The sequence below is a fragment of the Balaenoptera acutorostrata genome, chromosome 14 (genome assembly GCF_949987535.1).
Source record: "Balaenoptera acutorostrata chromosome 14, mBalAcu1.1, whole genome shotgun sequence".
Taxonomy (NCBI): Eukaryota; Metazoa; Chordata; class Mammalia; order Artiodactyla; family Balaenopteridae; genus Balaenoptera; species Balaenoptera acutorostrata.
The window spans coordinates 81,839,809-81,854,552 of record NC_080077.1 but is presented as its reverse complement, the minus strand read 5'-3'; the positions used below and the strand labels follow the sequence as shown (position 1 = coordinate 81,854,552).

Genomic DNA, 14,744 nt, shown 5'->3' with positions numbered 1-14,744 from the left:
GAGAGCAAAGCAAAACACAACGACAAAATGGTAGTAGAACAAAGAAAGGTTCCTGTCTTCCATCGTACTTGCCTAGCTGCTTGAGCAGCTGGCATAATCTCTAGAAAATGTACTTTCATTGCTGCCTAGTCTGTTCATAGTTCAAAAGAGGCTTTTCTGTTCACTCACCTTTAAATCAATCAATTAGCCAAGAAATAGTGAAAATTTCTTAGATGCTCAGCTTCTTAGAGATGAAAGTCTATCTAGGATTTCTGCTAACATACTTGCTTTGGACGAAAACATATCCTTGGGGAGATTTTAAATCCCAAATAAATATCTGAGGATTCAATCTTTTCACAAGAAGAAATGATGGAGGAGAATCTTTGGAAAAAGTTTCCTTCTAAATACATAAATTTTGATAATTTCTCAGCCACGTGAATTGTATCTTCACTCCTACAAATAAATTTAGCTAGATGTGTCATATGTGGCCTAAGTTTACAACACGGCTTCTCTTTACAACAAGTGAACATTTACCAGAAATAGAGATGAATTTGGGCCAGCTTCTTGAACTATATCAGCCAATATATTCAGACACAAGATTTCAATCACTACCATGGAAACCAATCATGTGACTATCTGAGAAATATGCCTTTTGTTGTATTTAAATCTCCTATAAGGAGTTTGTTTTTTTTAATCTGGTTAATTTTGACACAGATTTAAGCTTAGACATATCCAACTGAGTTTACCAGTGATTTAAAAAAAAAAAAAAGATGAATTCCTCAGAGAACTCAGACCAAAAGATTTTCATTTAAGGACAACCTAAAATCAGGATACAGGACTTCATTGAAATTGCTCATGGCGTTTCCCTCTCTCCTCCTTTGGCAGAAAAAACACCCCTTTTCTCCAATTCTTTCTAATAAAAGGAAATGCAAGAATGCCCCAATCTTTCCCCTTTTCCTAAAATCCTCCCAAACAATGGAAATAAACTTTTCTCCTATAAATACTTAGAAATGCCCATCCTTAACAAATTACTTTTTAGGAAAGGCAATTAAGAAATACCAACACACCTCTCACTAGCCACCTGATAATAAATGATGAGAGGGTGATTCAAAATTTTTCACAAGAAAGAATATTAATGAGATTAAGGTAAATTTTTGCCCCCAGAAACCTGAGTAGACTTGATTTAGCCTCCCCAAACATAGTAAAAATAATCTAGGATTAGTCTTGGGTGTATAACAATCATAGTCTCAATAGCTAGATCATTTCTCAACCTTCTCTAAGTAGCTAGGCACTATGCTTGGTGCTTTGCCCACTGTTATTTCATTTAATCCTCAAGACAATCTGAGGCTGCATTCTACACATTAGGAAACTGAGGCTCAAAGAAGGTTCAAGAACTTGCCCAAGGTAATAGTTATAAATGTGCCTGAATTTTCTTTGTCTCCATAGCTTCTGATCTTTTTACTAGCCGAGCTTCTTATCTAGTTGATCTTTCCACCAGAAAAAAAAAAAAAAAAAAGAGAGAGAGAGACAAACACAGTTCACTTTTGAACAATGAAGGTTTGAACTTCGAGGGTCCACTTATACACGGATTTTTTTCACTAGCAAATGCTACAGGACTACATGATCTGAGGTTGGTTTTTTCCTGAGATGCAGAGGAACCTCAGATAAGCAGAGCCGACTATAAATTATACTCACATTAACCCTCACATTGTTCAAGGGTCAACTGTGTAGGTAGTTGGAAGGGATTCAGTATTGCAGACTTTGATATAATTTTAGATGCAAAACAAACCTGAATTTAAACCACATTCATTAAAGGTCCTAACTTTTTAGTCCCCATTTGTCATATGAGGAAAAAAAATGCAAGTGGTTATCATGAGCTGATAGCTATTAGGTAGCGCCAACACACTCAAACCCCCTCGGACTGTTACCTACATGCAGTTGTGGCTTCTCCACTCAAAGGTTCTCCTTCTCCGCTACTGTAAATTGCAAATACTGAAACTCTGTATTTGGTCTCTGGCTGCAGATTTTCTATCACAGTATGAATTGCATCTCTAGGAAGACTCTTCTCTCCAGCCTCAATATCATCATACAGCGATTTCCACGAGACCCTGTAACCGCGAACCATTCCCGGAGCAGACGTCCAATAAGCACCAATCGATGTGTCGGTGATATCTTTAGTAATCAAATCCTGAGGTGAACCACGCTCTAGAATAGAAATGAAAGGGGGATCATTTTTTAATGTCTACTATACATGTAAATACTCCTTCATCCTAGTAGACATCCTGATTTGCTGGAGTCAGTTTGTCTAATGTTGCCCATTTCTTCCTTCTAAGCTGTCTGTCCTATTCTGTCAGTGGAACAGAAGATGGGATTAAACTTTAGAATTATACCTGATTCCTGCCTATCACCCTGGTCCCCATATGTCCAATCAGATTGAAATGTCCTTCAGGACAAGAATGGCATCGAAATATGAAGAAGTACGTGCCTAAAAAAAAAAGTGCAAAGGAAAAAAAAGCATCTAAATCCCCAAATTTTACAGTTCAGTTCTCCTTATTGTGCACAAAGATCTTTATTTCTTCACCATCATCTTTTCCTCTCTTATCTTATTTAAATAAGCTCAGTTTCAACATACCACTTCCAATAACTCCAACAATCTCATATCACTTGCAAATCTTAAATCCAACAATCTTTTTTGGGGGGAAACTCTATTTGTTCACAAAGCTAAAAAAAGCAGAAATGCAAATTTTCAATTATAGCTTAACTCTAAGGAAACTAAAAACCACCAATTCTTCCGGAAAATCTAAAAGCAATTAGTCATCAAAATAAAACACACCACTTGTTCTAGCCAATCAAAAATGCTTGCTGCTAAATTTTGGCTCTCTCATTTAAAAAAAAAAAGTACAACCCAAATGGAAAAACACGGCAACCTTGACTTAATAGGAGACACAGATGTCTACCAATAAAACCCTAACTTTCCGTAATTTAAATGTACAATAAATATACAGGTCACTTTATACTGGCTACCTTTACTAGGGTTTATGCCACAGTATGACATAAATATAAAACTATCTGCTTCTACAGCATACGTTTTACCAGTAATTGTTGTGTATTCAAGAAAATGATATATAATGCTGCTACAAGAATGTTGAAGACTGTTATTTCACTTGAATCAGAGTAAAAATGAGTATCTTTAAAATACTCATAATTATTTAAATTTCAGTACATAAAGATAACAGTAAATGAAAAAGAAATCTTAGTGGACAAAAACCTATCATATATGGTAGATTACAGAGGGAAAAATAAATAAAATGGGAGCCGGGCATCCTACCAGACCCCGAGATGAAATGGAAAATTCTAACTCCATTATAAATAACTTCAACTGCTGACAGGACATCTCATCTCTGGAGGGAAATTAGTTACATATTTCACTGCAACCTAGAATATTTATTTTCAAGAACATACTGACTTCTTTCCCCCAGTACTTGAGGCTAATCTTCATTTGAAGGTCTTCTTTAATCGTATTTGCTACTTAAATGGTCACACATCTTTACATCTTCTCTATTTACAGGAATATAAACAAACTGTTTCTTTGGTTGGGTTGGGCTGGGTTGGGTTTGACTTGGTTGTTGGTTTTTTTTTTGTTTTTTATTTTGTTTTGATCATTGATAGCCCAACTACTGGTCTCTAAGTTTTAAATCTGCAGCATGTGTCCTTTGCTTGATATACACTACATCCTTTATTCATATGTGCCTCTTCACTTAAATTTCCTAAGTTGCAGTTAGCAACAACTGTTGTGAAATAATACTTGAAAGTACTTGAAAGTGATTCTGAATTTAAGTGAGCTAACGAGCTGCATTAATAACATTCCCGAAAAGTATAAGACAAAGTTAGCTTAGAACATGGGAATTATCTTCCAAATTAACACTGGAGTCATTTACAAACAATAATTTTAGTTTCTAGTTTTCCCAAAGGTTATGCTTCTCAGCCTGTTTTTCTCCCTACTTTCTATAGCACCGAATTTGTGACATTGTTTATTTCCATGGCAACACGACATCAATCTCACAAACACAGGCTAATGATTTCACTGTGAGAAAATAATAGGAAGCGAACTGTGGTTGAAGCAAAAATACATTCACAAAGATACTTCTGGGCTACAAACAAAAGGAGCCTAGCTCACAAGACATGTATTCCCATGGATTTTAATCAACTATGTCAACACTCTCAAGACCTGGAAAGCTAGAACAAAATATTAGTAAAACTGCAGTAAAGGCCTTTGCAAGGTTTGTCAACGTCCTGGAAAGAATCTGTAAAACCACTTTTTAAGATTCAAATAAAATATTAGCTGAAAAATATTCCTGAGTTCCAATTAATGGCATGACAACACTAATTCAAGTGAACACTAAGTAAATTCTCAATCACAGAAAAAAATCCTCAAAAAATTATAGTTTCTGCCTCGCGCATAAAGGCGTTACTGGCAGGCACTGGCACTGCAACATTGCATGTTCATGACAAAGAAATGTGGAATACAAAGAAAGAAAAAAGACACCTCAAATCAGAAGCCAAGATTGAAAAGATAAGCTGCTTCAATGGGTTTCTTGTTATGTCAATCAGTCAATTTGATAAAAATAATCCTAGGGCTTCCCTGGTGGCGCAGTGGTTGAGAATCTGCCTGCCAATGCAGGGGACACGGGTTCGAGCCCTGGTCTGGGAAGATCCCACATGCCGCGGAGCAGCTAGGCCCGTGAGCCACAGCTACTGAGCCTGCGCGTCTGGAGCCTGTGCTCTGCAACAAGAGAGGCCGTGATAGTGAGAGGCCCGCGCACCGCGATGAAGAGTGGCCCCCGCTTGCCACAACTGGAGAGGGCCCTCGCACAGAAACGAAGACCCAACACAGCCATAAATTAATTAATTAACTAATTAAAAAAATAATAATAATAATCCTAAATATTAAGTTTATACTGTTGTCAAATGCATTGAAAAACCTTTTTTCTCCAAAAAGCGGGGGAGTTGGGTTTTCAAGCTGTTGCATTACACCCACGAATCTTGAGAATATGATGTACTCGTGACAAGTCTATTTTATCAGACCTATAACCCTTGAAATTTTAAAACATGGAAACTTGGCTTGGCCAAATATTAACTTACAAAAAAAGCAGCAGTTGAATTCACCCTGTGATCTGACTGTCAGGCTGCCAAATGGCCAAGCTGGTCTGGGGACCTGGTGAGCAGGTCATTACCTCCTGGGGCCCTGGGACCCTCAGCAATGCAATAATTGGACTGGACCCGACCAGATACACAGAATCACCCAGAGAGCTAAAGACTCGGCCATGCCCTGATCAATTAAATTGGAGTATCTGGAGATGTGCCTGAGCCCTGATGCTTTCTAAAAATCTTTTCGATCTCCTCTGTGACCCTAATTCCTCCACGATTCTCTACTCTTTTCTCATTTGGGGGCATTTATTTGGAAGTTGTTTGGTCAGTGTGGGAAGGAACCCTCACACTCGCTTTCACTCTGAAATGAGAGACAGGTGTGGTGAAATAAAGGCCAGTGTGATTAAAGCAAAGCTGGTCAAAATTGGCGGACACAGGGACGCTGTGTAGGATGGCGTGATGGTTTCTATATCGCATGGGTCTATGGCCACACACAACAAGTCCCTCTTTAGGTAGTGGCACGTGCCCAAGGCTGACCCTCGGAGAACGGAGAAGTTGACTGAAGCCTCTCATCACACACTTTCCATCCCATAACATGAGTGGGATTTCACCACTGTCTCCTCCCCTCCATCCTGCGTCAGAAGGAAATGGCTCTCAATGCATGCTTCTTCTTCAAGTGTTGATCACATTTTCCCGTGAATGAGGTTCGACCCAAGTGTTACCTAGCCAGGCATTTGCTTTGGCTTAATATATTGAATTGTAGGTTTTGTCCTCAAACTATGGAACTTCAGACATCAGTAGCTACAGAAAGAGATTATTTGGCTTGGATTGGGTTTGTAAGAGAGTCTCTTTTTAATGTACCTGGGAAGGAAGAGGAAAGAGAGAGGAATAAGAAAGATGTAAGAAGACCAGTATATAGCCTCTGCCCAGCAAAGGTTACCATTCTTCAAAAGGGGAAGACATAGAAACAGTGGCAGCGAGCAGAAACCAACTCCAGGAGACTTTTTGCCGCTTTGTCTCAACCTTTCCCCAAATGTGGACCCACTTCTGCACCAGCAAAGGCTCCCCTGTTTTGAGCTCCTCCTCTCCCTTTGCCCCAAGACTTACAAATATATGTTTTATGATGTTTGGGTTTGTTCACGTTTTTTACCTAAGTGACATTGTTTTCAATAATTTAATCTCATGGTACTTGTTTTCTGCTGTTCTGAACCATATGCCTGCACTTTGCATATTACTTTTACCTCTGGGAATAGAATATCCGGCAATCGTTTCAAACAAGTCATCTTCTGCAATGACGGCATGCCTTCATCTCTATTCCTTTGATTCCATCTCAATAGTTCTCCCTTCTACTCTGTTCTGCCCAGTATAGTACCAGGATAGATGTAAGGAATAACAATGCTTTTCTGTCATAAATTTAAACAAACAAAATTCATCAGTTTTTGAAATTTTGATACTCAGTATTTCTGATCTGATTACAGGACATACTCGCATATATTCAAAAGGCATCATTTCTGGTGCCTGCGTGCATGCGTCTCTGTGCTGCTGGGGCAAGTAATTAGACAGGTGCATTTCTCATGATCTGAACATCCACAGAGGGTTGATTCTACTTTTTCCACAGATGAGGCCAAAGAACTAAGGCCTCATTTAAGTAACTTTCCTACATTTCCTTAGCTCTTTTCCATTTGCTTTCTAAAAAGCAAATCGTCATCCAATTCAAACATAATTATACACAAATTAGCCAATGATGATAACGGAAATATTAATCATTATGAAATGAAACTCTATTTTCACCTTATAGATGGCTCCAGCCAGCTTCCATTGAGTTTCACATACCACTTTCAAAAATAGAAGCTAAATTGGAAATGTAATGTAAACCCTCTTCTGAATCATTTTGTCTTTTCCGTTAGAGCTCAGCTCAAAGTCATCCAACTTTCCACAGCAGAATACAGACAACCTGCTCTGGATAACGTTCATGTGGAAACACACTTGATTTACAACCAACGACTTGGAGTCACCATTCCAAAGGACAAAGTTCACTATTGATCAGTTAACTTAATTACTTTAAGCAGCACATAGTTCTATAAGACCCCTAAACAATTAAATGGACCTTCAACCTCAAAGCCCGGGTGAGATTTCTTCCATAAGTGTCACCTCTCTGATGTAATATAGATTTTTCTCTGATAAGCCATTGATTTGCAGAAAAGAAAATATGAATTACTGTTTGGTGATTGTGCTAAAGTTCCCTGGAAACATCAGAGTTGTTATACGCAGAATGTATGATTTTTCAAATTATGAGACAGCAGTAAATCTAGGAAAACATAGAGGCCTTATTTAGTCCGTCTTGGAGGGGCCCCATGTCATTCAACATCCTGCAGAAGAATTCCTGTAATGTGCTAAAAACCTCGTAACAAAATGTCAGCTGAGTTAGCTTGCTTTGATGTATAGGAAGCCATTCATGTGTAGGACACTGGAGAGTTGCTATGGCAACTGAAACAAAGGAAATTCTGAAAAAATCATCTTTTCCATAGCCAAAAAACACACTCAAAAATAAAAGAACTGTATTATTCCAAAACTGAAATTTTCATTCACTTGTGGTAATCTCTGAATTAAAATAATGGGCATTATTCATTTCGAGGTTTATAAGAGCAGGTTTCCCTCTCTGTAAACACTAACAGTGACAACCAAAAGTTCTTTCAAGACTTAAAGTTCATTTACGTGTACAGCAGTGTTTTAGTAATTACATTAAACCCACTTTACCAACAACAGGAGTAAGAAACAATGTAAATCAAACCTAATAGTTTGTGCTCAGATTCCTCTGAAGTTTGGATCTGAAATGGTAATAAACTCTGGCTTTCTGAATCTGTTTCATACAGTACTGGGGCCAACCATGAACTTCCCCAACGCCAATGCTAATAAATCTCTCTTCCAGGGACAGGGGAATTTTCTGATCATTGGCGGCATTTCAAGAAAGCACTAGGAAACAGATTCAAGTTAGGGATGGTTGTAGACCACACTAATTATGTTTTTTAATTCTTTTTTAATTGAATAGAATGCACTTCAGTCAATCTATAAAATTTTCAACCCACAGAATGCCCTTGCTGGCTGAGCCATGCTTCTGGATGGAAGAAACATTCCTTCGAGGTCTGCTCTAACCACCTCCTCTCCCAAGAGAAAAACAGATTAGAAAAACAGCAACCCTCAAAAGCAGTTGCCTGGCTCTGATTCTGGGCTTTCCATTCCCTGCATTTACCATCATATCCTATTCCTGTATATGGTATGTGGATTTGGCTAGGTTAATATAATAAAATGAAATAGAATAACCAGGGGCAAAAATCTTCTATTATTTTCACTTAGTCACAACTATGCTTTCACATATTCCTCAAGTTTACCACACATCATGCAATGAGATAAATATGTTAATAAAATCAGGCTGGCAGCAATTTCTCTAATCCTTCACTATAGTAAAGAGCTTTGGTGTCAATGGAAAAAAATCTACTCTTACAATTTAGTTATGAATTAACTATATTTTTAAAGGGAACTTGCAAATCATCTAGCTTTCTTCCTTCTCAGGGAATGGGAAACAGTAATTTTTTAATTTATTTTACTACCTGTGTATCTCCCATCGAGATTATTTCTGATCAGATACACGTGTGTGCACACTCACACATGCATACAAGTTGGTAGATTTTCTATACCACATGTGCAAAGGCATAAAACTATAAACAATTTAGCTATACACCTGGCCTAGAAAAATCATCACCCAATAGTATATGTTTGCTATTAAGTTAAAATGTGCATTTTATTTTCTCAAAATTGGTAATACATTATTCTTAGTAAAGATGCCTTAATCTTTAGAATCAAGATTTTTGACTGAATATAAATATATTTTTAAAGTAAGAAATGCAGAAGAATATCAGCAGGTTAAAAGGTACAAGCAGAAGTAAAACTATTAAATTATTTCTAAGATATCCTTTATAAGGGAGAAATGTTCGCAAATATAATCTACAACTATTCTATAAAAATAAAAGCTCAAAAGTTGATCCTTAAAAAATCCTATGAATAATCTATGTTGAAAGCCTGTAGAAAGCACATGAGAAAGAGAACTTCAAAGGTCAAAAGAAAAGGACAATCTTCTCAGAAATTCTGAATGTTGCTCCAGATATGAAGATCACATGCTTTTGTTGTTTGGATTATGTCTCCATAATCAAGGCAATTTCCATTTCTCTTATTATTTTCAAGACTTTAGAGTAACCAATCAATATCTTTGAAATACTAACAGAAGCTGTATTTTTAGATATCAGTTCTAAAGTGAATGTTGTTTCCCCTTGATAAATTTCATATACATGGGGTATTTTAGAGTTCCCAAAGCGTTTCACTTACATTCTCCCATTTGATCTCCACAGTAAGTCTGGGAGGAAGGGGGAACAGTGGTCATCCCCTCTTTATAGATGGGTAAACTGAGGCTCAGCAGGGTTAAGGGATTATTTCAAGGTCACATGGCAAGGTAGCCAAACCAGGACTCTTCTGATAATCAGTACTTTACACACTGATATTTAATCTTTCGTTTAAATCCTCTTCTAATAATAAATCTCAGAGTACTGGACTTCAACTCTTGATGACTATTAGAGATAGAATTTTGATTAGAATGTTTTTGTCTATTTGTTTTTATTTCTTAACTAAGTCTTGACGCTTTAATCAAAACTGCCTCTTGTAGGCCTCGTCCCTGTTAATCATAACATATACAGTCCTCCAAGCTCTTGGATCCACTAAATTTGATGGATATTTTGCCTAATATCACTGTGATCTCACTTTACAAAAGATACTTCAGATTTATTTTCTTCCTACAATTATTTTAAATAAGTCATAGAAAAGATGGTGATAACAAAAGGAAAGCTATACCTGATCTCCCATTTAGACCCCCAACTATGGAACTGAGTCATCATTGGAACCATCCACTGATAATTCTTTTTAACACTACAATCCATTCTCATTGTGGTTAAGTTAAATCTGTATTTTCTCTCACACAGGACTTACTTTGTGATTGTGGTGAGTCAAATCGAAGCTGCCGTTATAGTTCATAAGAGCCTAAGAAATATGAAGCCCTCTGACAATGAACTCCAGAGAACCAAGGAAACAGCTCCGGTCTTGATGGTTCTTACTAAGCACTCCATTAACTTTGAACTTCTAACCCTGAACTGCATTTTAGAGATCATTTAGAAAACAAATCAACAGTAACTTGGATTCTCACATTTTTCAAGCTATTATGAATGCTTATATGCATGGTGCATGAAAAGAGGCTGAGAGTCAAAAAAAGCTTTCTACCTGCTCCTGGGTGTTGACAGCAGTTGTGTTACCTTGGACAATCCAAACCCTCTTCCTCCGCAAATGTTTCCCAAGGCCCCTGCCCACCCAAGTGTCACACACCTATTCTCCATTTAACCAGCCCATGGCATTGCAGACACATTTCTACGGCTTTACCATGCACTCAGCTCCCCAATACACTTCTCCCCAATCAAATTTAATTTTTTCAGTAGCTTACATTCTACGTCTCTGAATAAGAGGCAGTTTTATGACTACTTATTTTTCAATACAAATTCCTTTTAAGAGAAAGGATCGTACATTCCCAGATTTCATTCTCTGAATACATTTTAAGCTCCCTAAATGCGATCACAAGCAAGCTCAGGGATTTCTATAAAATATGACAGTAATTACCTTCAAGCGTTGCCCCTTCTCCAAAAAGGGCATCTCCAGCCCCAGACGCATACAAGGCTGTCACAGATAAGGCATACTGTGTCCCTTCGTTTAATCCTCTCAGGACAGTATTGGTTGTGTCTCCCCTCACAGTGACCTCTTGAGTCTCGCCTCCTGCCACGGGGGTGTATGTGACGAGATACTGTTTCACTTTTCCTGGTGCTCCAGTCCAAGATAATTTCATAGTTGATGTCGTAGGGTCAGAAACTCTTAAATCTCTTGGGTTCCCTCTAACTTCATTAAAAAATAACAACAACATCAAAACTCATTATTTAATAAAATGACTTAAAATACACTTTGTTGTTTTATATATATATATATATATATATATATGAAATCAAATTTATATCCTAGGTGAGATTACGGCTATTTTAACTATTGACTAGCCAGAAGAGTTTAAGCATCTCTAAATTGGGCCCTATGTGTCAGTAGAAACAAAGCAAAAGCCATCTAATTCCTCTTCTGTATTTACACATGCTAAAGTCTTTCATGTTAGAATCTTTCATGTAAAAAACTTCAATGTTTTCTCTAAAAGTGGAACAAAGCACTATAAAATGTATACGTGTTGATTAGTATCACAATGGAGATTTTAACTCTGCTAAGACATCATCAATAAAAAGGGTTTGTTAGCATAATGTTATGAACATCTAAATGTGATGGCCATGAAACACACCAATGTGATAAAAATGATAAATGATAAAAATAATGCTGTCCCTAGAAAAAAATATATGAGAGGAAACAGCCCAAGTGAGGTCAAGTCTTGGATAAAACTCAAGGGCTGGGCTGCCCATCTCTTTGCAACTATGTTTGGCTTTTCATGCCTTTCCTGGTAGAGTGGCCATGTGGTCTCTGAAGGGTCTCAAGGCACCCAAGTCTATGACTCTCCCCAGCAGGCACACAGCGCCAGCCACTTTAACTCCAGAAAACAGAAAGATGAAGCGTCACTGGGTCTTCTTCTGGTGCCTGGCACAAAGAGCCCTAGGTCCCCAACTGGAAAGAGTGAAAGAGAAGTGACTTCCCAGAGGGAAGAGAGGAGGAAGACAGCAGGTGGAAAGAGAAAGTGACTCTGCAGGAGAGGCTAATTAGCTAGGCTGTACCAGGAGGGAAGTAGTGACGCAGGGCCAGCTAGAACGTGAGTGTCTGCACAAGGGCAAGAAAGTCCACAAACTCAGATTCACCGCTTATGAGCAACATGACTCTGAGCTATTATTTAGTTCCCTTAGCCTCAATTTTTTTTGTAAAACTGGGATAAAGAAGTAACAACTTCATAGAATCTATGCAGGGATTAAATGAGATAATATATGAAAAGCTCTTTGCACAGAACCTGATACAAATAGTTGCTTAATAACTTCATTATTGCTAATATGTAGTTATTATTATTTTTTAAAAACTTTAAACATAAGGAATAAAGTGAAAATTAAGAGTGTCTTAATTTTCCTCAATGAAACCACACATTAAATGTTAATAATTTGCAACTAATATCAGAATCTATCCTAGGAGCCTAACCATTCCATTTAAATAAAAACATGTTAATATTCTTAAATCTTCCTGAAGAAACATATGTAATCTGTCTCAATGGTACATAACAGTTTGATTTTTAATCCCTAGTCACCCTTCAGTTTATATTAGAATATTTAATAATATTATTTTAAAAGAATATTTGGACCATCTCATAGCATTCAGGTTCTTTTGACACCAATAAATGCTGTCATGAGTAAGTCAAATATTTGAGTAAGTCAAGTCTAATAGGACTACCATCGAAGGTACTCAGATAATTGAGACAAAGTGTCTCATGGCCCACAGCATCTGGATAGTTGTCCGAAGCTGCTCCTACAGTCTAAGATTTCGGTTGTTACCAAATGATGAGCATATTTCCTCTACCTTCTTCAGTGGCTGCATTTCCAGTCAACGGAGAGCCAGATCCTGAGAAATATTCAGGAATTACAGATACTTCATATTTTGTGTCTGGAGTCAGGTTCTCCAGCGTTCTCCTCCTCTGATTGGCTGGGGTGGTAACCTCTTTGCTTTCTCCACCAGCAACTGGTCTATAGATAATTCGATACCTTAAGACTCTCCCCGGAGCCTGAGTCCAGGTAATTTTAAAGCTATCTGTAGTCTCATCCGTCACCTTTAGGTTTCGAGGTGCTCCTTTTACTGAAATTTAAAAAATAATAAGTTGACTCATTTTATGTGACAAATAAAACACTGGTTTTTGATCACTAAATTACAGCATTTCTCTCAGCAAATCCATGAGCAGTTTTTTGACAAACATCCTGGTTCCTGCATGCATTTAGCCAGATATTAACTAGATTCTGAAAGAGCAAACACTCCACAATACCCAGAAAGAAAAGAAGTACTGTCAACTTTTTAATCAGATAAAGAGGTATATAACAGTAAACTTTTAATATCATAAATACTCTATGAAATTGTAAATTAATGTTGACATAAAATTCAAAAATAAAAACAATCTGTTTCTTCAAACGTAAGTAACAAGGCTTTCACACTTACTAGATTTTCTCAGAAAAGTAGGAGAATAATACCTAAACACCCAGGTCTACCACATTTACCCACTTGAACAAACTCTCTTATCCAATCAGTCCCACAACTCATTTTTTTATCTGCACAGTCATTTGCCGTGAGAATAATTAGACCATATATGTGTTAGACCAAATACATTGTAGGTACCTAATGAATGCTACTTGAATCTAAATCCCGAGGTTAAACTGCAATGTAAGTAACATCCACACACTGACAGTCTTAAATGAAATCTTCGTTAAGCCCAAATGAGAACATCATTTGATTTTGTGGTTTAATGACCTTTTTGTTTAAGAAGCAAATTGTTCATATGGACAACACAGTCAGGAAAGATGAACTAAATCTACTGGGGTAAGACCACAGTGCAATATATCTGCATGCACCTCACATACAATTAGAAGTTTATCTAAATGTCCAACACACCAATAGACCACTCCAGGGAAAAAGGAGTTGTATATCTCAAGAAAAGAAAGAAATGGCAGGTGGCAGACTTACATCCATGATTCATTCAATATGGCAAGGAAAAAGACTAAATGAGTCAAAACAAAACTGATGGATTTGAATACTGGCTCTGAAATTTAATTAATGTGTAATTTTGAGTCTCAGATTACCCAACAGTAAAAATGCGACTATCTGTAGGGTTACTGAGGCGGTTAAATGAGACAATCCATGGAAACAATTATCATAGTACCTGACACATGGCAGAAGCTCAATAATTGCTAGTCTAATAAAGGTATTGAATCAGACACTTCCTTATTGACAAAAGAAAATCTAAATCTCAGATTTCAGTACAGACAGCAGAATTGGAAAGGTATTACCAAATTCTATTGTAGTAGCCCAATGACCAAAAACTAGAGTGTAAACGAATATAGTTGGCTCTGTTCAAAAACCCTTTAGACTTCAATTTCTTCTTGAGGCATAGTTCCATCCCCATCCCAAAGTGCTGAAGAAAGAGGGCCAGGCTCATGAAGCCGCAATGTGGGCATTACAGAGAAATCATCAGAAAGTCATAAATACCTAAGCGTGGACTGCTAGGTTATACTATCACAAAAATCATAAGACAAGAAGACATCTTAGGCCATTTAGTTTATCTACTAGCCTTCGGGCAGAAATATACCTAAACCATGCACAAAAGAAAAATCAATCTTACTTGAAAATTTTTTCAGAGAAAAGATTCTCTAGCTTTTATCAGCAAGTAGACCAACATATGCCCTCCCTGTCAACCAGTACTTCTTTGTAACTAAAATTGCTCACGCTGCTGTTTCAGCCTCTTCTGTACCGAATAAAAATGGAGGAGAATGACTGATATCTCTTGTAATATTCACTGTATA

The 14,744-nt window shown here is 37.3% G+C and overlaps 1 protein-coding gene across 4 annotated transcripts in view; it reads right to left on the bottom strand.

Annotated features, from left to right (window-relative positions):
• The window catches only part of COL12A1 (collagen type XII alpha 1 chain), a 118,448-nt gene that overhangs the window by 79,930 nt on the left and 23,774 nt on the right, over window positions 1-14,744 (bottom strand). For 3 of the 4 annotated variants that reach the window (XM_007167998.2, XM_007168000.2, XM_007168001.3), the window contains exons 12-14: window positions 12,760-13,032; window positions 10,840-11,112; window positions 1,912-2,184 (exon numbers count right to left, since the gene is read on the bottom strand). The exons of the other annotated variant lie outside the window; for it this stretch is intronic. In XM_007167998.2, the coding sequence (XP_007168060.2) occupies window positions 1,912-2,184; window positions 10,840-11,112; window positions 12,760-13,032 (819 nt within the window). The remainder of the gene's footprint in view (window positions 1-1,911; window positions 2,185-10,839; window positions 11,113-12,759; window positions 13,033-14,744) is intronic. 4 annotated transcript variants of the gene reach the window in all.